The sequence below is a fragment of the Carcharodon carcharias genome, chromosome 15 (assembly GCF_017639515.1).
Source record: "Carcharodon carcharias isolate sCarCar2 chromosome 15, sCarCar2.pri, whole genome shotgun sequence".
Lineage (NCBI taxonomy): Eukaryota > Metazoa > Chordata > Chondrichthyes > Lamniformes > Lamnidae > Carcharodon > Carcharodon carcharias.
Genome location: NC_054481.1, coordinates 122682914 through 122709391, shown reverse-complemented (window position 1 = coordinate 122709391; position 26478 = coordinate 122682914). Strand labels below are relative to the sequence as shown.

The following is a 26478-nucleotide window of genomic DNA, read 5'->3' as shown; positions in this document are numbered from 1 at the left end:
GGTGAATAATATAGATTCATTTAAGGGAAGCTAGGGAAGCATATGAGGGAGGTGGGAATAGATGGTTATACTAACCGTTTGATGAGAAAAAATGGAAGAAGGCTTGAGTTGAGCATTACTGCTTGCATTATTGTTTGGGTCAAATGGCTTCATCAGATACCTTTTTCTTTTGTTTTCTCTATTGACAGCTGTGGGATAGCATACTGCATCCCTTTAGGTGACCTGTCCTGTCCAGTCTTGTGGTAAATGCTCATAAGCACTAATTGTTACATTTCCATCTGACTGCATTATACTCCCCACCCCAACCAAAAGCTGCATTGATTCGAGGTCCATTGGTTAAAAATAAGTCTCAAACTAGTTGCTGATCTACTGCTGGTGTAGAGGAGAATCTGGGGACAGGATGGGGAAAGCGAGACTAAACCTGACTAGAACCCTTGTTGGTTACTTTAAAGCAAAAGCCTCAAGTAAACTGTCACAGTAGTTATGCTTCATCAGTGTCTGACATAATGTTGGAAATCTTTTTACTGTAATTTGTGTATTGTATTACTGATGTTTTTTTAAAGTCCCTACATAATTCCACACTAATTGAAACATTGTCAAAATATGTTTTTACTTTTAGGTTAGAAAGGTTGGCTGATTATTTTTTTTATCAATGTTGAATCACAGATCTGATGGCGTATGACTTGATAATGATTATCTTAATTTTTTTCCTCTATCTTTTCACTAGCAATTACTATTTAATTTCATAATAAATATTCTAATTATAAAGTTACTGAAAACTTCAATTAAAAGACTCATTTGACATCACCTCCATATCATAATGAAAAAATGGTTAATCTGATCCGTGTGAGTTTTGCTTGTTGAATTATACTATTATACTAAAGACTTACATGACCGTCAGTGGAGAGGGGAGCAGAGCTGTGAGCAAGAGATATAACTTTCTATGTTGCTTCGTCAAATGCAAACGGTGACTTGTCACTGGGATATGTGAAAGAATCAATGGAAAAATTGAAAACTACAGCACAGTAAAATCCACTTCCAACCATGTGCAGATATTTGTTCATTTCATCCCTGGATATTAGTCTGTACAACTCACTACTATAATGTGCAGTTTTTGTCCACTAAGCTCCAGAGAGTTTTATTTACATGTTTCTACCTCAGCTAATGCTTCATAAATATGGCAATTCTGGTTAGATTTAGGTCAGGCCATAAGCAGATTCTGTGATACTCTTGACTTAGTGTGAAAAGTGTAGATTCCTGTATAATTGAAGACTAAGCAAAGCCTAAGAAACCAAAAAGATGGATCTTGGTTTGTTTTTGACATGGATTTTAGATGTTTCTGATATGGTTTTGTTAATGTTCTAACGTTACATTGTACCTTACTGAGTATAGCAATTGCAAAGTGGAAATATCTATTTCCTTTAGTGACCTAGATTTGTATTATGGAAACATTTTGGCTGCCTGTTGAAAGTGTTTGCAGGTTATTGGTGAATTTTGTTTCTGGTGAAATGGAACATTGGATGAGTTTGAAATGGAAGATATGGTTAGCCACAAAGAACTGTGTCAGGGCAAAAATGAAGATGTGATGGTTGTTTTTAGCTTTTACTTCATGTGACTTGTGTGTTTTCTTAAGTATTTGGCTTTTACTTCTAATCTGGTCAAAACACTTCAGAAGACTTTCAAACCATAGCTGACGTCTTTCATCAGACCACTCAAGTTTTTATTTTGGGGCTTGTGAAATTAAGTACCCTCTCTCAAATGTAGATTATTTTTAAACAGAAATGGTGAAGGTGGAGTAATGTACATGATTTAAGGCTATGTAATGCTGACAGTTCCTGGTGGAAGTCTTGTGACGCAGTGGGCAGCGCCGATGTCTCTGGGCCAGTAGCACTGGGTTCAAGCCCCACTTCAGGACTTGATGGATATAAAAGGTGCATTCATAACATGGCCAAATAGGTTGATTATCAGCCTGTAAATCCTTCCAATATGCTTGATAACAGGCAGTAAGAATGGGAGAGTTTCCTGGTCAGCCATACTACAGAAGGCAATGACAAACCCCTGCAGTACTTTGCCAAGTATAATCATGGACCAATCTAATGGAAGTCCATGGTTGCCAACGCTCTTTTAGTGCATGGTACCAGAAGAAGGAGGAGGATTGCTGATTAGCAATTTTTGTACTTATGCAAAATAAAATTGTTTGCAAATGATCTTTCGAGATCAAGTCACTGTGTGATTTACATGTATTGACTGAAATATATTTTCTGTTATTAAAACTGTTGTTAAAACTGTTGTTAAAACCAGTATGATACTACTTTTAAAACATTAACTGTAGGCCATGAAAATGCAGATTATGTTTAACCAGCCCATCATCATTTTAGTTGACAGCAACTATGAACAATACTAGTAGTAACAGAGACCTATTTTAAAAATTATCTTTGCTGTAAACTCGAAACCATAAATGTGAAAATGGTAAAACAGAAAGTTAGCAGTTCTGGTAGCATTTGTCAAGTTAAAGTTTAAGTTAACATTTGATCTGAAACATTAACTCTGTTTTTCTCTCAGTAGATGCTGCCTGATCTGCTAAGCATTTCTAACATTTACTGTTTTCATTTCAGATTTTCAACACCACTGTATTGTGCTTTTGTTTTTATGTTGGCATGGTTACAGCAATGGATGACATCTTAAATATTATGAATTCAAATGAACCATCAACAGCCTGCCCTTTTAGTAACGAGTTACTGGTGACATAATTGATAAAGAGAATAATGGATCTGTCGAATAGGTTAGCAGCCCGTTCACTGTATCCCTTCAGATAAGAGCTAGACTTGTTCTTAGCTGGGGCAGAGGTCACCTCGTATAAGATGCAAATCAGGACAAATGTGATTTCTTGGCATGTTTCGATTGACTAACAGGTTTGAGATGAATTTTCCATTTTTACCCGTCATTGGCCTGGGTTTTTTTCTGGGTTTTGTTTCTCCCAGGAGATTACCTGGTGAGTGAGGAGTGTATATGTTGTGATGCATAAGGCATCACAACTATGAGGTAAAAGCTTGATGAGCTAGTAGATCTTTTCCTGTTCATTATTTTAGTATATTTCTATATAAATTATTTTGATGTAAATTAATTTTAACTATTGCTTGGAAAGGAATTTCTAGAATGCTCATATAGTACCAGGAGTCAAATTACTCTTAAGCCAGTAACTCATGTCAACCCTAATTTTCACTCTATTTGTCACATTGCATTTATCTCTATCACCTTGCTTATCATTCTTCCCTTGTCTCCGTTGTATTGCTCTTCTCATCTACTCCATTCTCTTGGCAGCAAGAGCAAATCACAACTGAAGCAACACAACTCACCCGAAGAACGATAACAAAATACAAGTACCTGAATGAGAGAATTTGACTAGTGTCACACACTCTATGCTTCAAAGCATGCCTCAAAAGGAATATCTGTAAACGTAAATACAAACTGTTCAGTGAAAGAGAAAACTTTCACTTTTTAACATGGAATTCAGATTTAAAAAGAGTACTGTATTGCAATGCTCAGCATTATCCAATCTTAAATGTGTTCTTGCTCAACCCCAAGTGACTTAATCAAAATTATTAGGTAATTCCACTTTTAGCACATAAATTGTATTTAGATTTGATATGTTACTTAAGTGTTGTTTTATTCTGTTGTACAGGTGGTTCCATCCCAATATCACAGGGATTGAAGCTGAGCAGCTCTTGTTGACAAGAGGTGTTCATGGGAATTTCCTAGCTCGACCAAGCAAAAGTAACCCTGGGGACTTCACTTTATCAGTTAGGTAAGCACCATTGACCATGTAAATGAAATGATACTTGCGAAGAAAGAATTAGGACAGATATAAAAAGGGATAGCCAGGTAAATGGTTAAGAATTTGAATCTCAATTTAGAAGGTTAAATTGTAGATCCCACTGTTGTTCCATCTGTTTTTAGGTATATCGTTCCGTATGAGAAGATATTCCAAGTGGGGAGTTTTATCAGTTGTGAGGTAAAAATAAAAAATACTGGGTGTTTTGGCGTGGGATGGGGAGTGGGTGCAGGGGTGGCAATTTGGAGTACTGGCAGGCTTTCATTCAATGTGGGGTGAATAGGAGCACTCCTGCTCCTTGGGTAAATGTGGAAAACTCATCTTTTTGGTAGGTGGCAGTCTAATAATCTAGTGCCAGATGCCGGAGGGAAACCAATCTTGAAGTGGGAGCCTCAAGCAGGAGTTTGGCACCTTTATTTGCGCATGGAAGGGACCTAACATTTGTTTCAGGCAAGGGACCTGGGTGCTTTTCCCCTTTGCTAAATGGCAGTTGGCATAATTATTGCTAGATTGGGTGTGTGTTTCCTGCCTGCCTTATTAGAGACTTAGTAGGTCAGTTAGTGGATGAAAAGCGGTGCTGCACAGCTAAATTTATTGGCCCGTAACTTCCCAAAGCCTAAACCTCTGGGTTGTGGCTTGAAAGCATTCATAATTTAGATGGGAAATCATATTTTTTTTTAGACTGCAGTAATTATTTCTGCAACTTTTTTTATTAGCATTTTTCACAGAATCTCACACTGCAGAAGAGGCCCTTTGGCCCATCGAGTCTGCACCAACACATGAGAAACACCTGACCTACCTACCTCATCCCATTTACCAGCACTTGGCCCATAGCCTTGAATGTTACGACATGCCAAGTGCTTATCCAGGTACTTTTAAAGGATGTGAGGCAACCCACGTCCACCACCTTCCCAGGCAGCACATTCCAGACCGTCACCACCTTCTGGGTAAAAAAGTGTTTCCTCACATCCCCCTCTAAACCTCCTGCCCCTCACCTTGAACTTATGCCCCCTTGCGACTAACCCTTCAACTAAGGGGAACAGCTGCTCCCTATCCACCCTGTCCATACCCCTCATAACACCTTGATCAGGTTGCCCCATTTGGAGCATGCTGAAGTTTTAAAATATTATGCCAAGTGTATTAGACTTCCATTTTTATTTGGTGGCATTAGTGTGGGTGGTTGTCAATTTACAACGGCATTGAACTTGATTACCATGTTTTCCATTGTCAAATAGTGATACTGGAACTAAAAATCAGGGGAGATGTGAAATGGGCTGCCGACTCCCTATCACTTATACACTATTGCATAAGTTCAAAATGACTCCCAAAGAATTTAATAATATAGATAAAAGAAATTGAGTAACAATAATGGTCAAATCAGGTAAATAACAAATAGTCACTATAATTTGACAAATTTAGCAGCTAGCAGAGTGCTTTGATATCTATCTTTTACAGTAGGGCTATGCTGGTTTAAGCTAACCTCAGCTTGTGTACTCAAGGTAATTCTTATTCTTGAAGGTAAGTGAAATGCAGTAGAACACCAACAACTTCATGGAGTTCCCATTCTGCTGATTATCTGTTCTCAACAGTATTGCATGGGAAAGCGTTTGGCAAAGGCCAGACCATTTGGTGATGAGGCAAAATAAATAGGATAACTAAACCTGACTGCTCCTGTGAGCATCTTGGATGCTGCTTGAGCACTTTACTTCTCCATATTTCCACCACTGCGTTTAGAAAAACAAATTCCTTTTAATCTCTTGTCTCACTAGAGACTCATTAATTTTAAATCTAATTCATTGGTCACACTCTAAACTTCCTTAAAATTACATCATCACCTCCAATTTGAACTCTCGGTGGCAGTTGTGTGGGCTGGAGCTGAGGTGGGTGGTGTACTGTTCCAGCCTTTGCGGTTTGAGACCCAAGAGGTTTTAACTGCTGGATTTTCGTGGACCCCTGCCAAACCCTACAGAAAGCAGCAGCTTGCTGACAAGCAGGAGAGGCAATTTTAACTGACAGGGAGGTGCTGCTGGGGTCCTAAAAGAACAGTTCCTAGCAATTAAATAAGTGATTAGGAGAGAGCTCAGGAGGACATTGTGGTCAGGGGTGTGAACCAAGGCAAGGGATACCCATTTTCCTTGTGGATCCTGAAGTAATACTTGACCCACCAGAAAATAAAATACTATTTTAAATGAAGGGCTTTCCCTGGCCTCAGATGCACTTGCCGCCATGTTGGCCTGACAGGAAGCCATGATGACTGCCGCATTCAGACTACTGGTTAGAATAACATTCAGGCTGCAATTATGTAGTTGGAAGCCAATCTCCATATTTAAAGAAGAACTCCACTGTTCTCCCTGAAGCTTTCTTTATTCTTTCATGGGCTGTAAGTGTCGCAGGCAATACCAACATTTGTTGCTCATTGCATTTCAAGAGGAAATTAAGGCAATGGTATTACCATGGCTCATTCCCCTCCAATCAACACCCTGAGCAGTTACCATTGACCAGAAACTTAACTGGACTAGTCATATAAATATGGTGTAGGTACACCCATTGTGCAGCTAGGAAGAGCGCTCTAGGATCTTGACCCTGCAGCAGTCATGCAATGATGATTATGTTCCAAGTTAGGATGGTATGTGGCTCAGAGGGGAACTTGCAGGTGGATGTGTTCCCATGCTTTTGCTACCTTGGTCCTTCTAGGAGTTAGGGCTCATGATCTTGGAAGATCCTGTTGAAAGAACCTTGGTGAGTTGCTGCAGTGTGTCTTGTACGTGGTACATACTGCTGCCACTGTGTGTCAGTGTTGGAGGGAATAAATGATTAAGGTGTGGATGGGATGACAATCAAGCAAGCTACTTTGTCGTCAATGGTGTTGAGCTTCTTAAGTGTTGTTGGAGTTGCACTCAGAGTATTCCAGGACACATCTGACTTGTGCCTTTTATAGATGCTGGATAGGGGTTCAGGAGTCGGGAGGTGAGTTATTTGCCGTGGAATTCCCAGCGTCTCACCCTCTCTTGCAACCACAGTATTTATATCGCTTTTTTAAATTCATTCATGTGATGTGGGCATTACTGGCTAGGTCAGCACTTATTACCCACCCCTAATGGCCCCTGACACAACGGCGGTGAGCTGCCTTCATGAACTGCTGCAGTCCATGTGGTGTAGGTACACCCGCAGTGTTGTTAGGGAGCTCCAGGATTTTGACCCAGTGACAGTGAAGGAACAGCAATATAGTTCCAAGTCAGGATGGTGAGTGGCTTGGAGAGGGACTTCCAGGTGGTGGTGGTGTTCCCATGTGTCTGCTGCCCTTGCATTTCTAGAAGGTAACAGTTGTGGGTTTGGAAGGTGCTATCTAAGGAGCCTTGGTGACTTGCTGCAGTGCATCTTGTAGATGATACACACTGCTACCACCGTGTATCGGTGGAGGAGGGAGTGAATGTTTGTGCATGGGTTGCCTAGCAGGCAGCTTTGCCCTGGATGGTGTCAAGCTTCTTGAGTGTTGTTGGAGCTGCACTCATCCAGGCAAATGGAGGGTACTCTGTCACATTTGTGACATGTGCCTTATAGATGATGGACAAGCTTTTCGGGAGTCAGGAGGTGAGTTACTTGCTGCAAGAGTCCTAGCTTCTGACCTGCTGCTTTAGCCGCAGTATTTATATGGCTGGTCCAGTTCAGTTTATGCTCCTTGGTAACCTCCAGGATATTGATAGTGGGGAATTCAGCGATGGCAATGTCATTGAATGTCAAGGGACGAAAGTTAGATTCTCTCTTGTTGGAGATGGTCATTGCCTGGCACTTGTGTGGCACAGATGTTACTTGCCACTTATCAGCCCAGGTCTGGATATTGTCCGGGTCTTGCTGCATTTGGACCTGGACTGCTTCAGTATCTGAAGAGTCACAAATGCTGTTGAACATTGTGCAGTCATCAGTGAACGCCCCCACTTCTGTCCTTATGAAGGAAGGAAGGTCATTGATGAAGCAGCTGGAGATGGTTGGGCCTAGGACACTAGTCTGAGGCACTCCTGCAGTGATATCCTGGAACTGAGATGACTGACCTCCAACAACCACCTTCCTTTTTGTGCTACGTATGACTCCAACCAGCAGGGAGTTTTCCCCCTGATTCTGATTGACTCCAGTTTTGCTAGGGCTCCTTGATGCCACTCGGTCAAATGCTGCCTTGATGTCAAGGACACTCACTTTCACCTCACTTCTGAAGTTCAGTTCTTTTGTCCATGTTTGGACCAAGGCTGTTATGAGATTAGGAGCTGAGTGGCCCTGGCAGAACCCAAACTGAACATCAGTGAGCAGGTTATCACTAAGCAAGTGTCTCTTGATAGCATTGTTGATGACCCCTTTCCATTACTTTTACTGATGATTGAGAGTAGACTGATGGGGCAGTAATTGGCTGGGTTGGATTTGTCCTGCTTTTTGTGAAACAATAGCACCTGATTAATATGTGGGGGATAAAGGTTTCAGAGTGGATCCAGTACACATATAAGGCAACGTCATCAAACAGGAAGCAATGAAAGAAAGCTTACTCGAATGGAAATTTCAGTGACACTGTGCAATCATTTTACAGCTCATAATCAGATAAAGATTAAAGATAAACGAAAGGTTTTAATTTCATGTTAGGTGAGAATTCAATTGAAGGGAAACCAATTTTCTATTTTTTTCAAAAAAGAATAACACCGGGATCAGGCCTCCTGGGAGTTTAGTACATTTAGTGAATGATATTGTTTTGGTTTTGTGACATTCTCCTGCAGGTAGAGGCTACAAATGTTTGTCTTAAGAGTTATATCTATTCTGTCTTGTAAAGAATTGCACATACGTACACAACCAAATTTATTTCCAAAACACTTCTCTTTCCACCAAGCTATGTTATATTTCTGTACAGTGCTTTTTCTGTTTTCTAAATGAATAAAACTGACGAGTGTAATTCTCTAAACTGATCTGGCAGAGCATTTACAGGAATAAACAACAGGGAATACTTGAAATGCAAGAATTATTCAATGATTAGGAGCTGACACCAATTATTGTCTAGTCAGTAAGAGCACTTCGACACTGATCAACTTCTCTGGTTTTGCATTATACCAGTAAATTGGAAAGGTGTGCAAGGAGGAGCAGGATTTTTCCTCCAGGGGTGGGAAACAGAAGTCAGGACCATTTTTGGATCCCAACCCTATCTCCAGGGGAAACAGTCACCTACCCTGATTTTCATGACTCCCTTAATTGGCCTGGAGATGGGATTACATTCAATTAAGAATGGTTGGCAGGCTCTCCAATCCAATCAGTAACCTTGCAGCTTGAAAGCTGGCTACAATAGAGGGTAAATAAGGGCTTTAAAATGGAGGCACCCTCTCCAATTTATTTTAAACTTAATTTAAAAAAATTAACAGTGAGAGCCTCTATGCTGCCTGGAACGCTGGCCCCCCCAGGCATCCAAATTGGCCTCCTGCCTCCTACAGGAACCTGGGGGCCAGCTGGAAAATCCCAGTAGGCCTCCTTTAATTGGCCTCATTAGGCTCTTAAGTCTTGCTGGCTACCCTCGACATTTTGGCTGGTCGCCCTACCAAAGCCCATCTCGCCTCTGCGAAAAAATGGCTCGACACAGTCAACAGTGCAAAATACCCATCCAGCTGCCTCCATGCCCCCTCCACCCCCTCCATGGGGCTAAAAATTCAGCCCAGGATGTTTCCCCTTCTGAATTCCTATTGACTATACAATAACTGTTGAATTTTGATGCATAAAGCATTTTTAAACATTAATTCTGACAATTTCAACAAAACGTTTCTGAAAAATAAAGAATGTAAGGAATCATACAAGAATAAACCATGTTAAATGCCCATTGGCAAATACATACTACTGTGCAAGTAAGTGTTGCTACGTAACAGACATTTTACCACAAAGGAGAAGGCCTTATGCGTGAACTTCAATGATGTAACAAAGTTATTTTGTAAATCTGTTTGGTACCTTGCAATCTTCTCCCTCTCAATCATACTGTCATATTCGCCTACGGTGTTAAGGAAGCAATTCTACCTGAACCTTAGCAGAGACCAATGCGTCAGCCATCTCGCTTCATTAAAGAGGTCTTCAATGAAATATGCCACCTGCTACCTCTACAACTGCAGCCTCAGAGCATGGCGAGGTCCAGTTTGCCAGTGGCTGCAAAGGTGATTGTGGCCATGAACTTTTATCCACCTGGTTCCTTCTAGGCAACATATCCCTGTTTGTCATCCATTGTTATAAAGGAGGTCACTGAGGCTTATTGACTGATTGCCTGGTGAAACACTAAACTTCAACTAATTTATTTTCAATTCTGAGACAGTGAGGTGAAATTGATGAACATGCCTTCCTCAAAGTATGAATTCCAATGGCAAAATAAAATTACAGGGTAATTTTAACACCCAAAAACAAATGGACTTGAGTTGGGTGGAAAGTAAACTGTTAAAAACTCACTTCCAGTTCTAACAGAGGCTATACAGTCAATCCACTCAGGAGACTAATAACCTTTATTTTAACCCAGCTTCTATTTTTAACAACTGTTGACTGGGTTTCACTGGCCTTGGGAAACCCGGCAGCTAAAAGGAAACAAGAAAGGCTGGATCCTTCAGAGTGTTGCCCCCTCAGGCACCATGAGCTAATCCTGTGAACATTAGCCCCATTTCACTGTTTCTCCACTATGCTCGCTCTATCCATTACCTCTCTCCCAACACCTTAAGATCTACCTACTCCTCCACTATGGCCTTTCCTGGAAAGATGCTTGACTGACAGTTAACTAGGCTTATCAGTTGAGCGACCTGTTGGACAAGGAACCGGAGCAAGAGAAAATTTCATACACACTGGAGTTAAAACATGGATTTCTCGAGCATAACTCCTCTGCCCCTCCACTGCTTTGAAACCACACCGATTATTATCAGGGCCTAAGATTCATACTTGGAATCCCATGTTGAATCCATCACATTTGCATTCTGAGTGTTGATGTGATGTTTAAGTATATTTCGGAAAACAGTGTACAATGTGAGCCATTAAACAATAAGGATAATTGCAGTTAATTGTTAAGATCCTGCAAATGGACTTATAACTAAAATCCAGGGAATAAATAATGATTCAACCTTTTGATATATTTTGTTTAGATACTATTTCAAGTGAGTGGCTCAGTCTTATGACTAATCTGATTACATGTTTGGCATTTTGTATTTTATTTGACTACAGTAGGGGTAGATGATTGTAGAACTGGGCAGTTTAGATTAATGGAACTGAGATTTTTTTAGGTACTATGTGCAAAATTACGTGCAGCAGATAATTCTTAGAGAAGCGGATTACTTTAAAAGCTGATGTGTAAATATTGTGACAGTGGTATTGATGTTGGAAGGAGCAGATTGCTACACTAGTAGGATTATGGTAGTATGCAGTTTTGTGCATATTCAAAGTACAGCATTTGAATTCAGTATGTTGTGTGGTTTGTGGTTTCAGTGGTAGGAATGTCAATAGTGAAGACTGGTTTAAAGAGATCTCATGCCATGTAAATACTTCAGCTGCGACACTTGGCTTTAATGGTGCCTCCCAAGCATGACTTTGTTTTGTAAATTTGTGTAGTTCTTTAAAAATTGTAATTTTGATGGAATTTCATTACACTACAAAACAAGTCATTTCAGCTCAAGCCACCTTACTTGCATTACATGAAATTACATGAGTTGGATATTTTTGCCACATTTGACCCCGCTTACATTTTTGGTTAGACCACGTAGTAAAATTGGAAAATGAATATTTAAAAAAAAAAATAGAAAACAGAGAATGGAAAAGGGAGGTTAAGGGACAAACTGGGAAGATGTGTATCATAAATATAGCAGGAAGATTTCCTGTGTTCACTATTTATAATTAAACTAAAACATGCTCTTTAAGAATGTATCTACAAATGCAAGAAATCGCAAACATAGGAAATCAGGCCACTGGGTCATGAGGACGCGAAACATCAACTCTTTTCTTCTCCGCCGATGCTGCCAGCCCTGCTGAGTTTTTCCAGGTAATCCTGTTTTTGTCACTGTTTACAATATCACTTGCAAATAATGACTAGATGGAATCTTCACCAAGAATGAGCTAAACTAGTGTTTAAATTTCATTTCTAATTATATTTTTTTCATTTATATTTTGTAATTTAGAGTTGTAAGACTAATAAAGCTACTTCAGTTATTTGAGTAACTTTATTACTTTGATATTAGTATTTGTTTCAGCACAATGCATAAACTGAAAATTTATTATATTGAGGAACTTCTCACTGTTGGTTAAAATCCTCAGTTTATGATGCTGAAGTTTGTACAAATGTAGTGAGTTAATTTTGATTATGAAATTGTAATTTTCGTCCGTGAAAGTGAGTGATTTGTAGCTGTTATCAATTAATTACTGGCAGCTACACTGAAATAGACATTGCTCCAGTAAACCTGTTTGTGCTTCAATAAATGGTAACCTTACAGCAGCTGATAATGGAGATCTACTATTGTTTTTTTTAAAGAAAAGATGTTCATCAACATATTCAGGTTTTTTGTTTCCACATTGTCCTTCCTTGGTTTATGCTGCAGATTTTCTCATATGTCATTGCTGTTCTTTATTGGCTATTGTGCAAAGGTGGCAAGAGAACTGGACTCTGCTAATTTTGTTTCTTCCCATCAAGCAACCAAGTGAGAATTGGTGAGCATACATGGAAAGGAACTGTGCTCAAATGGCAATCTAGCATTCAGATACAGGCCTAGACATTTTTATGCCCTTCTAGATTGAGACATTTCTCTCGAAGAACCTACTACCACCCATTCTGGAGATGCCACACTGATCCTGGCCATGTTTTAGACAGTGGATTTATTTACATACGGGAGACAGCTATCTGAACTGCTCCAGATGGTTGCATCAGTACAGGGACAAAGATTTGCACAGCAGGCTTGGAGGGTCCACCACAGTGAGAGGAAAAGAAGACAAATGAGCTCCTTGTGGTTGCTTTTAGAAAAAAGTGACTGACATTTTTGGTTTAAACTAGTTGGGCATGGGTACAGTTACACTCTGAGGGTGCTCTTAAATCCTCTTTTTGTCCAGAGTAACCTTTCCCAACATCTGAATGGGTGTAACAGCCCCTGCATCCAGAATTCTAAAAGTGCAAATGGCAGCAAACTCAGCATAACCATACTTCACTTATTTACATGGTCCCTGCATATGCCTGGCAGAGTGTCTCTGCAAATTAGCTTCTGTCTCTTCAGATATGGTGAATATTTGTTAAGGCCTAGGCCAAAAAAATCTGGTTGCATCCAGCATATGTCTTCAATTGTTGATCATTATTAACTCAAAATAACTGTAAACTCTAAACTCATTACTGATAATAGACAATTTAATATATTGGAAACAGAAACACCACATCCTTTGTGAAAAGCTGAGTCCTGAGTTATTCATGATGGACCCTATTACAACAGTGATCCTAGAAATTTCCTGCCACTGAACCTTTTCTGCATTGCTTGTTTTCCACCACTACAGTCAAATATTTCATACTGCAAATGTGCTGATATTTAGAATATTTTTAAGTTCTCGCAGATTGGTCTGCAGTTGTTGGTGGTTTTTCTTTTGAAGGACAGATTCTAACAATTGAATTGAAGTTTGTGGTTTCAGAAATTGTCCAGCAGCTATTTCATATCATCTGAAATGTATACGGAGGAAAACTAGAGGGATATAGTCACATTTAGTGGCTGTCTGATGAGCAATTCAGAATAGCATTGATGGATTTCTGGCAACAGATTGTCTGTCATGTTGCTTTTGTCCAAAGCATTGTGAGAAAATAAAAGAATAGGAAAAAAAAAGGACAATTTAGAACAGTTTTAAAAGACAATTTATAAAGAATGCATATACAGAATTTGACCTATCCTTTCTAACCTGTTACCTTCCATTTTCCTGCCATTTCACAACAGAGACCAAAGCAGTAACTAAGTGAGAAAATATTTCAAAATGGGCTGTTCTCAAAACTTCTAATTGTCTTTGAAATTAGTTAGGTTTGATGGTATGTTAAATTTCTTAGATATAGGCGTATGTTTTTCTCAATATTGTTGTCAGTGAAATGATCAACATTTTGTAAACATTGTTTTTCCTTGACAACTGACTGCTCATGAAATCAGGGAAAGAATCAAGTATGTCACAGCTTCTATTAATTTACATAAGAGTCTAACTTTCTGCAGTTTTGTTGAACTTGAATGGTACAGGAAGTAACCTGAACTGGTACTTAAGTACTTGATAGCTGTGGGCAACTGAAGAAGCCATGAAACTGACATATATTTCTGCTAGCTCTAAAATATCAGGGGTTTAAGAAAAACATAATTGATTGGCAAGTGCTGATAAGAAGGCATAATAGATTTAGTAAAGAAGGTATTGTCACCACGGGGAGCAGTTCCCAGCACTTTTTAGGGATGATCTTTTTAAATGATAAACATTCTTCTATAGATTGTGGTGGATCGAATGTGGGAGACTGGCCAGGAGTGCTTTGGAATCATTGTTTAGAGGTAACAAAGGCATGAGTGAGGGTTTCGGCAGCAGATGAGCTGAGATGTGGTGAAGTCGGGTGATGTTAAGGAGGTGGGAATAGGCATTCTTAGTGATTTATGAGTATGAGATAGAATCTTTGGGCACATATACATCAAGATTGCAAACAGTCTAGTATGGTCTCAGACAGTTGCCAGGCAAAGGGATGGAGCCAGTGGTTAGGGAATGGAGTTTGGAGCAGGAGCCAAAAACAATGGCATCAGTCTTTGCGGTATTAATTGGAGTAAATTTCTTATCCAGTGCTGGATGTCAGAAAAGTGGTTTGATAACTTAGAAACCCTGGAGGAGTTGAGAGTGGTGGTGGTGTGGTAGAGCTAGATGGCATCGACACACTTATGAAGACTAATGCTGTGATGTATCAGAGGGCTAGTAAATAGATAAGAAACAGGAGTAGTCCAAAGATCCTTGGGGGATAACAGAGGTAGTGGTGTGGGAACTGGAAAAGAAGCCATTGCAAGTGATATTCTGGCTATGATTAGATAAGAACTGTCCATGATGCAGAGATTGTTGGAGGAGGATGGTGTGGTCACTGTGTCAAAGATTGCAGACAGCTCAAGAAGGATGAGTGGGGAATGTTTACCTTTGACACAGTCGCACAGAATGTCATTTGTGATTTTGAGAGCCATTTTAGGACTGACCTGTTTATTAGGATTCACATGGAGTTCTGGGAAAGATGGGTCAGATTTGGGAAGCAATAGCAAACTTTGGAGAGGAAAATGAGATTAGAAATGGGAAGGTAGTTTGCAAGGACCGTGGAGTCAAAGGTTGGCTTTCTAAGGAAAGGAATGGTGAAAGCACATTTGAAGGAGAGAGGGACAACACCCAAACAGAGAGAACTGTTAACAATATTCGTTAACATGGGGATCAGGAGGGAAAGTTGGCTGGTCAGCAGTTCATTGGGATTGGCTTGATGAAGCAGGAATTAGATCTCACGGACAAGATTAGCTTGCAGAGGGCATGAAGAGGGGTCAGAGAAAAAAATAGAGAGCGATGCAAGTCCAGGGCGAGCACAGCGGGAAACTTTAGAGTAAGTATGGCCTGATAGGCTAGTACAAGGGAGGGACATGACAGAGTGAGCTGATCAGATTATCTTGATCTTAGTGACAAAGAACTCAAACTTCTTGCACCGATTGTTGGTAGTGAAGGTGGAGGCCACAGGGGAGAGGGATTTAAGAAGATATGTTTTCAGTAAAGAAAAGAAGCCAGACATTATCTTTGCATTTCCAAGTGGTCCTGGAATAGTGAGCAGTTTTAGCAGATGAGAGCAGGACCCAACAGTGCTTTGTGGTCCAGCCAGATCTGGCGATGGATGACTAAACCTGTTCTTCATCATATCCTTTCAAATCTGTGACTATTGACTTAAGGGAGCAGAGATGAGGGCCATACTGGGTGAGCAGCAAGGGTGAAAGAGAGTAATGGTTTTACTAGGGACTAGAGCATCAAAGATGGAAGTGAGAACCTGGTTAAGCAGATCAGTAGCTGCAAAAATGTTATGGCACACAGAGGGCCATAGTCATAGACAGTTGAATTTTTGAAAGTGCAGTTGTAAGTGAATTGGGGGATAGTATTTTTCTGGGGTGGATACTGAAGGAAGTAGGACTGGGTTGTGGAAGGAGGACAAGACTGGAAAGTGACACAAGGAAATGATCTTTTCTGTGATTGACACAATGGGACCAGCAAGACCATGTGAGATGTCAAGATCAAAGAGTGGCCATGATTATGATATTCTAGAGATTAGACCTCACCAAAGAAGATACTGTCTGAACAATATTGTAAACTTGGGCTTGAAACTGCTTGGAGGTCATGTCATAATAATGAAAGATTAATGTCATTCACCATTATTTATTCCAAATAATCCAGCAACTTGTGGAGTAATGATATACCACAAATGGTCTGAGCCTCTGCAATTTGCTGGAGCTTTGTGCTACTCCATCAATAAGCTCGCTGTAGCCATTAAAATCTATTTCATGCACTCATTCAAGTCCATGGTGATCATGAATTTTGTCCTACAGATAAGACTGACCCTTAACTGGTCAGATGACACATTTGTGGAACTGGAGGATCCTAACCTGATGTCCCTAGGTCAGTGGGCAGTGACACCCCTATGGGAGGTTTATATCTGCATGACAGTTTATTTGGGAATCTGTTGGTGTTCTGACAACGATAACCACCTAAACCTTGTCATTGCAGTAATTTCAGCTAAGTTCAATTTGCCTTCCCTAAATTTTGAACATGCCTTAGGGAGAGGATGAATTAATTTCATGTTTAATCATGTTACATCAATGGCATTGCATTAAATAATTTAAATATACAAGTGCTTAGAAATTGGGTTTAATATTTTTTGGTAGCATGTTAGGTCTCGGTACAATTTGGTATTTGATAAACAAAATGTTAATGGTTCAGGATAAAATAAAGAAAAAAGTTTAAGAAACACAACTGTGGTATTTTTGTTATCATTCCTTCATATCAAATTCATAATGGAGGATGTACAAATTCTTAACATGGATAAGAGCAAAACCAATTAATTCCAGTAGGAAACAGGGAGAGGCTTTCTTGATTTGATTATTAAATGTACTCAACAGAACTGATTCCAGATTTTATCTCATTGAATTATGAAGACTGGCTAAAAAAAAAGTTAAATTTATTTGCATTAGGACAAAGATGAAGGGATGCATATGATTCCAATATTAGTCATAAACCATTGACAGCACCGATGAGAATAAGTTTTATATATAATAAAATTGAGCAATGCCTTCTCAATAGTATAATGTTCTGTGTAATATATTTGATTCTAAGTGTATTGTAGAAAACGTGCAGTATGGGGATAAAATGGCTTTTTTTTAATAAATCATATTAATTCTACAGCCATGATGTGTGATAATGATCATAAAGACCAACAGATTAAATTACTCGTGCTTTTGTTTTCAATCAGTAAATCTCGATCTAATATGAGCAGAGATTTTACATAGGAAAGAAACCTGCAGCAACATATATCACAGAGATGTAGGGTGGAATTTTGAACTTGGCCAGAGTCCCCAGGCCTTGGCATAAATGGTGCCTGCTGACAGCCATTTAATGGTTGGCAGGCCATTAATTGGCTTGAGGTGACACTTCCACCCCAATCTGGAATCTGGGAAGAAAGTATCATCTCTAAGAGCTGTCAGCAATCAAATAGCTAACGGCTCTCTGGTCCCAGCAGCACTATTGGGAGCAGTGGCCACTGCGAGAATGTGGTCAAGGTGGAAAGGCCAGGGTGAGTAAATGATTTTGGGGGGGGGGTTGGTGGTGGTGGTGGTGGTGGTGGTGGAGAGACGCGTAGGCATCTTGATGGACCCCAAGGCCCATAAAGGGGTTACCACCAACCTGAGCAGTGAAGCTGGGCTTCACACTTGGCGTTGGCCTCTGTCTGACGTGTAAATAAAAATTGGAACGAGGCAGAAAGAGGCCCTTAAGTGGCTATTAATTGAGCAAGAGTGCTCCTCCTGCTCCACAGTGTTGTGACTGAAACACCCACAGCTTGCTGAAACCCCTCCCCCCCTACCCCCACACCGAAGTCTTTGCTGAGGTGACTTGCCTGCAAATGAATGATCACACTGGTATGCTGGTGAGGCCCGAGGATCAATTTCTATTGATTTGCCGGCCTCTTGCTTTGGTGAAGCAACGCTGAGTCTTGACTCCAAATGGTCCCAGATTAATTTCTACCCTCTTGTGTATTTGATTGTCTTGGCAAGATGGGTACATTAATAATTGCCATTGCTGTGTCTATTTTTCTACTTGGAGTGAGCTGTTAAATTAAGATGTCTGCACACAGACCTGGGACACTTCTATGCATGTGCAGACACATGATGCATCATCTTTCATGCACATGTGGATTAAAAGATTCTTTGACATTTGTAAGAGGTTGGACTGCTCAGCATAACTGCCTCAAACACACTATGTATCTCCCATTGTCTACTGGCCAAGAAGCTGAAATTATGGCTTTAGATGGTTATGAATTTCAGTATCATGGTACAGTATGTGCTTTAAAAACATTACTACATAGGATAAACAGCCCAATGCCAATTGCTCCAAATTGGTTGCTATAATGTGATGGTAAATCTCTAATGCCCCACGCAGCACTGTCCAGCCAATTTGGAGCAACTCCATGCCAGTGATTATAATCCGCTTAAGGCTCCTCCTATCTTTCCTCATTTAAATCTATCATTGTAATCCTCTACTCTCTTCCTCCTCTTATGCTTGTTCTAGCCTTCCCTTAAATACATCTATAGTATTTGCTTCAACCACTTGGAGATCGTTTTCCCAACTTGTTGAGCCATAAGGACACTCAAGTGCCTGGATTTATAAGAAATAGGGGGGAGAATTTTCTCCCTGTCAGGCGGGCGGTTCGGGAGTAGGTGCGGAGCCGTTCACCACCCACGATTGGCTGCGCGCCGCCATTTTGCATGGGCGGGCCAATTAAGGCCCACCAAGCGTGACACACACCCGGAAGCGCTCAGTGCTTTCTGTGCGGGTGGTGGGAGGAAGGAGAGTCGGGGCCTGTGCCCATGAATGAGGTTTCATGAGCAATGCGAAGGCCACCTGGGCTCTTTGCTTGCCTGCCAACGTTAAGGTTGGACGGGCAGCCCAGACAATCGGTTTAATTAGGTAATTAATGGCCTTAACAGGCCTTTGACAGCTCGGCAGGTGCGCAGCCAATTCTGGTACGTGCCCGCCAAACTGAAGATTGGAATGATGCACGGTGAGGCTGGGAAGCATGCCCGACGTCACCACACATCATTTTTATGTGTCAGCATGTGGGGCCTGCCCCACCCCCGCATGCCAAATGGTAGATTCTGGCCATGGGTGTGAGCTGCAAGCCTGCACATGAATTTGAATTTTATTGTGCCGGTTTAACTATCAGGCCAGAGCTGACACATTACACCATTCTAGGATTACCACTGTGCCAGTATTAGTATAGTACTATTTTTGTTCCATATTTATATTGCTGCAATCGTTTTAGGATAACAAAGGTATAAGAGTAGTGTAAAGCCACAAAACACTTCCATTTTGATTAATTAAACTCAAGGAAGAAGTAACAGAAATCTGGGTGCAATTATAAGGTATCTTGCATCCTTCATAGATCTTTCACTTATGAGAATTAAGTTAGTCATTGTTTGGATAAGAGATTTAAATGCATGTTTAACGGCTCAGTACATTGAGGCACCAATATACTTTGCAGTACAGTGACGAGATGAAAGTTCAGCATTCTATATTACTGAGTTGGAAATTTCAGTTGTGTTATTGTGAGAAAGCCTTTAATGGAGGACAAACTCCTTCCTCTGGGGGATAGAAAAATAGTGAGATTTATTAAGATTATCTATGAGAAATCTTAATTTGAATAAGATTTAGTTACAGATTGCAGCTTTTCTATTCACTTTATTTCCCCCAGCAAGTCTCGATGGGGAAAGATTTAAAAAAAAAAAATACCCTAAATGCTAATTAGGAATTTTCGATTCTGAAATGGAACATGAAGTTGTTTTGAATACTGACTTTGATATATTAATAAAGTATTAATCCCAATACAGTACAGTGCTATCTTTCTTTACTCTGAATAAGAGCATTTTTAGTTCTGGAACTACTTTGTAATGACTAAGGTTTTACAGATAAAATTATAAGCTGAGTCTCTTCCGATTAAAAGGAGAAACTGGCAAAGTGACGACTGTGCAGTATGAAATTGTCATTGTATTGGAACAAAGAAACTGTTCTGGAACTGGAACTTAATATGATGACATGATTTTGGAATGTCTACCAGGGTGCCATTAACTCTTCAGAATCCCATCAAGGAGTCAGAGACCAGATGAAATTTAGCTTTTCTTTGTATTCATAGCATAGTTTCTTTTCCCTTTTCAGTCAGAGCAATTTTGAATCATGGCACAGCCGTCTTAAATTATGCTTGGTTTGCCTGCTTGGATGGAGAGAGGTAGTGGAGCAAGTGGCAGCTGTGTACTTGAGGAGGAACTACCCTTCATTGAACTTCTCTCAGTAGGGAAGTAGAATGCAAGTGTGTTCCAAGCCTCGAGCCCAGTTTCAGCCTGGTATTAGACCTGGAGTAATAGGATGTATGATAGTTGTCAGCCAGGACTATTTATAGCTCATTACAGGACAAATTATATTAACCCTGAAATATATGAGAAGTATAAAAGTACATAATCTCAAGTCATTTGTGAATTAAATGAAATAAAACATCCATTCTAAGCTAAAATGCCCCTTTAGTATAGCATGACAAAGACTCTAGTAATTAAAACTGTCCAAAATCTGATCAATGTAGCCTTATCCAACACTTATTTTTGCTTTTTCACAAAGTCCTTGTTCCTAACATTTTAACTTTTGGACCCATAATGTTTCTTAATAAATCTACTACTCAATCTATGGGGCTATCTTTGATTTGGCTTAGTTTAGTCCTTATTAGCATTTAAGAGCCATAACTAAGTTATAGTTTTAAATGATAAAATGACAGAATTCACAGTTAATTTTCATTGACATGCTATGAAAGCAAAATCTAAGTAATTGGGAACAAACTACGATCTTGGACTTTTCAGTTGCCTTGTGTTTCAGCAGGCATCTTAATTAAGCAAGGTTAGATGAAAAGCCCAAACCGAGTTTTGTAGCATGGTTATTTGTTTTAAGTATCTACCCAGCTGCTCTCCCACAGTTACAGAGGCTTTATCTGTCCATGGCTAGGTACAGCTATTGTCAGCTAAGGATCATTCCACTAACTTTGTTTCTAGAGAAACAAAACTCTAAGCAAAATGTACTGTCTATTCCTTTACCTATTTCAGACTGATGAATAAATATGTTTACTCTAAACATTTTTCTCATTTCTAACACTTGTTTTCTCATAACTCGATGTTAAATTTTGCCTAGTAACACTCTTTTGAAAGGTCTGGGACATTTCTACTACATTAAAGGTGCTATATAAATGCAAGTTGATGCTGTCAAAACTGGGGAGGATCCTGGTGTCTGCTAGGACAGGAAGGATAGTGGGATGTGATAAATGGACCCTTGCATCTGGGAACACTAGGGCATGGTATCATAGTATCTTGTAGAACTGGGATGTAGGAACACTAAGAGAGGGATCTCATGATTTGGGAGTACTCCTGGAGTCGAGAGCACTGTGGGGGACAATCCCAGGGTGTGAAAGCTTTGGAGAGAAACACAAGTCTATCAGAACTGGGAGTGGAGTGTCCCAGGGTATAATAGCAGTGGGGACTAATGCCAGAAGTGTGGTGGGCCCTAAAGCGTCCATGTACTGTTGAAGTCCTAGGAATTAGTAGTATTAGCAAGGGCATTAGCAAATGCTGAGAGGTGGAGGGTTCCTGGTTTGGCAACACTGGGTGAGAATTCCCAGGATCTGGGATCACTGTGAGGAGTCTTGCCAGTATGCAGCAAGACTTGGACAATCTTGAGACTGGGGCAGATAAGTGACAAGTAAAATTCATACCACACAAGTGTCAGGCAATGAACATCTTCAACAGAAGTGAATCTAACCATTTCCCCTTGATGTTCAATGGCTTTAGTAACTCTGAATGCCCCACCATCAACATCCTGGGAGTTACCATTGACCAGAAACTTAACTGGACCAAAGAGATAGTCAGAGGCTGGAAATTCTGCAGTGAGTAACTCACCTCCTGACATCTCAAAATCTGTCCATAATCTACAAAATGCAAGTCAGAAGTGTGATGAAATACCCTTCATTTGCCTGTATGAGTGCAGTTCCAGCAACACTGAAGATGCTCGACACCATCCAGGACAAAAGCAGCCCATTTGATCACCCCTTATACCACCTTAAATATTCACCCCCTCCACCACTGGCTGATTTTCTGGCACCATGAAAGATATTGGTTGAGAAGGTTGTGAGGGAGTTTACGTTGACATCTTGAGTGATGCTGCTCATGGTCTGCCACTTCATGAGGCTCATCCGTTTCACGAGTCAACATTACCAGGAAATGTGCACGAGGTTGATATGAAACAATTTGTGCCATGCATGAATGGGTCATCTATCTAGTATAAGGTATTGTTGGTAACTTTGCTATGACACTTTCCTGAAGATCTGGTATCATCTTCATATATTCCTGGGTCCTGTCTTTACTGCATCCTTCATTAACACCAACTGTCACTTTCTGCGAGGGAAGTGTTTAGCTTATAACTGAGCAGAATCCCCTATATTACCAAACAGAGCAGTCTTCCTCATGCAGCAGCACTTACATTTCACCATCCATCAAACAGGTGACATGGTTCCAGTGCCATTTGTGGAGTCTCCATCTACTACCTACATTTTTTTTGCCCTATTTCTTTTATTCCTCGCCACTTCTTTGTGCCTTCCCAAACATTTCCTACCACCCATTTCCCTTTGCCAGCCAAATATTTATTGTTCTCCACATCCTGCCACTGAGTAAGCTCTTAATTGATAGGCTGTTTGAACTCTCAGGATATACTACACAATTAATTTAGGCAGGTTCCTATTGCGTGTGTCCAAAGCGTAGGTATGAATGACTTTCGGAGTGTGGAGGGGCAGTATAGAAAATCCATCCCATTTTTATTATTCGATAATAGTCATTTGAAATCTATTTTGTTATTTCTGCTCTTGATTTAATTGTGCAAGAAAATATGTGCATAAACGGAGTGCCGTGATGCCATGCCTGCTTTAAGCACTGTTCTGAGTTGTCTTGTAAAGCATCAAGCCATTAGAATGAAAATCTAGATATAGAACACAAATAGAAGTTATGCCTTGTGACTTCAAGAATGCTGTTATACTTTAAGTAAGACACATTGCATCGTTCCTCTGGCCCTCTGCGCTTTCTGCTCTAGTGTGTCGCACATAGGTTCACGGGCACCTGCTAAATAAATTGTTTAATATTTTAAGTAGTTAGAAGTAGATTCTTTAGATAGACATATCTTCTGTCCCTATGTTGTTAGGCATACATTATTTAGATACATTTAGAAACAGCAGTCTAGGACTCTAAATGTTGATCCTGGCCTAATGCTTTTTTGACTTTTTTTTTAAAACGGGTTGGCGTTAGTATTTTTATACAAAAGATCTTATCACGACTTGAAAACTTCGTGGTACGTGGGAGTTTAAGCAGTAGTGTGGAGAGAAGGTTACCAGTTCTAATTGTAAAGAAACTGCAACCACTAAGTTGTGATAAGACAGCTAGGACATACATTGTAAAAATAAAAGCTCACTTTTTATGCACCCGCATTTACAATAGCATGCATTTTTACTATGGTGTTATATAATTGCAGCATTCTCTTAGGAATTTCACAGTTGGAAAACAAACCCTACATGTAATTTTTAAACTGACTGTAAGATTGCTTTCCATTCTCATTATTTTCTGTAATCATACATGTTAATTTTAAGCATCAGCAAAAGTGAACTCTACCCGCCCAAAAGCTGAAAAGAAACACTGTTGATGTGTCCAAGTGGAGTTCCTACTGATATTCCACCGAAGCAACGGTGACCAAAGGGAGAACCCTAAGGAAAGCCGTGGAAGTAAACAACGGGTAATCAATTATAGCACATGTTGAGCCCCGTAACCGAGGCTGTTTTTCCAAAATATATTTGACTCATAAAATTTATAAAGTACGTTACATGACAGTTTTGAATTGCCTTAGTATAAAGTGCAAATGAGATCAGTTTCATTCAATACTTTGTGGCACGCTGAAGTGCTTCAGTACAATTGCAATTACAGTTTACATTTACAACATTCATTCCATGTAAGGTTTTACACGGTTTCCAACCGCTCAGTGTACTATGGCAGGAGGGCCGTGGCCTTTCCCTATTGTGCCTTTGTGGCAGCTGCCCCAAGCTTTAGGAAAGCCCTGCATTATTAGTTCATTTGTAATGGAGAAAAGACGATACTTGTTCGAAAGGAATGCTTCTCCTAACCACACATTAAAAGGATGCAAGCCACTGCCAGATGCAACCCCTCCCTGCCCCCTGCCTGCACTTTTCAACACTCCCTTCTCCCCGATTGTCCAAGTTCTAGCCTTCACTCGCTGTCTGGTGTGGGGCTTGGACGCATCAAGAGAATTCAGATGGGATTGCTATTACTAAGCTGAAGGGTTACTCCACATAAAAATGGTATTGAGTTAATTTATCAGCTCAGTGGGGAAATTTCTAAAATAACTTTAGAAACTTAATTGTGGGTGGCCAAGCAAGTTTGGAAAACCGTATTGTGCCATTTCATGTTAAAATATGTTAATTTCTGTCGGATGTGAGTTACGCCATTGTACCAATAATATTGTTTATAGCATGGTTTTATGAACCAAAATAAAGTCACTTGCAAAACACTGTCTGAACAGCTGAACCTTTAATTGTGCAGAAGTGCTTACATTAGAGGTAGCTTTTTTAAAGCTACTTTATATCAGAGGGAAGCTAGGTTTATATTAGAATCTCTTAGTAATCCAGAAACCTTTGACCATGAGTCCTAAGATTGCTTTATGTGGAGACTTAAACCATCTGCAGAAATAAATCCTTTCACTCTGATATGGTTTTTAACTCCTGCAAAATTTGATCATTAGTAGACTTTTATAATGACTGCTTCCGTGAGCAAAGCAGCAAGTATATTATCTGTTATGCCAAAATGTTGAACAATAAGCAAGTAAAAAAAATTTACATGCCTATTCCTCTGCTGACTAATTTGGACCTCCTTACTGGAGTTTAGAAGAAGGAAAGGTGACCTCATTCAAAAGTACAGGATTCAGAAAGGGCTCGAAAAGGTAGACACTGAGAGGTTACTTTCCCCTAGCTGGGGAATCTAGAACATGGGGGCACAGTCTCAGGATAAGGGATTAGTAATTTCAGATGAGGGGGAAAAATTAGTGGAAATAATAGGAGGAAAAAATGCTTATGTACTATCTGAAAACAAAATTTTTTAGCTGTTTCAATCCTCAGAATTGTTTGACTGAAGAATAATGTAATTAAAAATTATTTATAATCAAATACTAAGATCTCCCTGTGATGACCCGGCTGAATCAGAAAAATGTTACCATGTGAGAAATTGTAAGCTTAAACCCAGTTTCTGCTATTCTGTACTGTCCTATCGTCATTTTACTGTTTTGCAAAAATCTCCTTACTTCAGTATTTTTGTTTACTGTTAATGAAGGAAACGATGATGATATCTGTCATTTTGTTCATAGCATCTCTTGCAGATCAACTTCATGTGTGGGTGGCGGAAATGAGTAAATGACAAACAATTTTTAAAAAGATGACATTTTGTATAATTTTTACCTAAGGATCTTCAATATTTTTAATTAATTGGAGTCTATATTGTTTAAAAAAATTCAGGATAAATAGAATTGAAATGTTTGTCAATAAAACATTTCTATCTATGAAAATCTAGTGCTGGAAATACTCAGCTGGCCTGGCAGCACCCATGGAGAGAGAAACAGAGTCAACGTTCGAGTTGAATATGACTCTTCTCCACTTTCATTTGGTAGTATTCTAGTTGATATATCATATACATTTTTTTTGGATTGAAAGATAGGTACAGGACTTGGTGCAGGACTATATAAAAAATATATTTTATTTATATATATATATATCTATATATCTATATATATCTATATATCTATATATATCTATATATCTATATATATCTATATATCTATATATATATGCATGCAGTGGTTATTGAAAGAAATTGTACTTCATTTTTGCATATCTCACCACTAAATTTACTTAATTTGTGGAAACATATTAAAAAGCAACAGTTAATAATGTAGTTACTGAAAGCAACTGAAGATTACAGTGGTTAAACCCATGTGTTTTGAAGCATTTATTAGTTAAACTCTCCATAAAAGAAAGAAGTAGTGGTATTGTCACTAGACTGGTATTCCAGAGACCCAGGGTAAAGCTCTGGGGACCTGGGTTCAAATCCCACCTGGCAGATGGTGAAATTTGAATTCAATTTTAAAAAAAATCTGGAATTAAGAGTCTGATAATGACCATGAAACCATTGTCAATTGTTGTTAAAACCCATTTGGTTCACTAATACCCTTTAAGGAAGGAAATCTGCCAGCCTTACCTAGTCTGGTCTACATGTGAC

General features: G+C 39.7%; 1 protein-coding gene across 5 annotated transcripts in view; it reads left to right on the top strand.

The window, feature by feature from the left end:
• Window positions 1-26478, top strand: part of ptpn11b (protein tyrosine phosphatase non-receptor type 11b) — a 133105-nt gene that overhangs the window by 56208 nt on the left and 50419 nt on the right. For all 5 annotated transcript variants that reach the window (XM_041206346.1, XM_041206345.1, XM_041206344.1 and 2 more), the window contains exon 2: window positions 3683-3805. In XM_041206346.1, the coding sequence (XP_041062280.1) occupies window positions 3683-3805 (123 nt within the window). The remainder of the gene's footprint in view (window positions 1-3682; window positions 3806-26478) is intronic.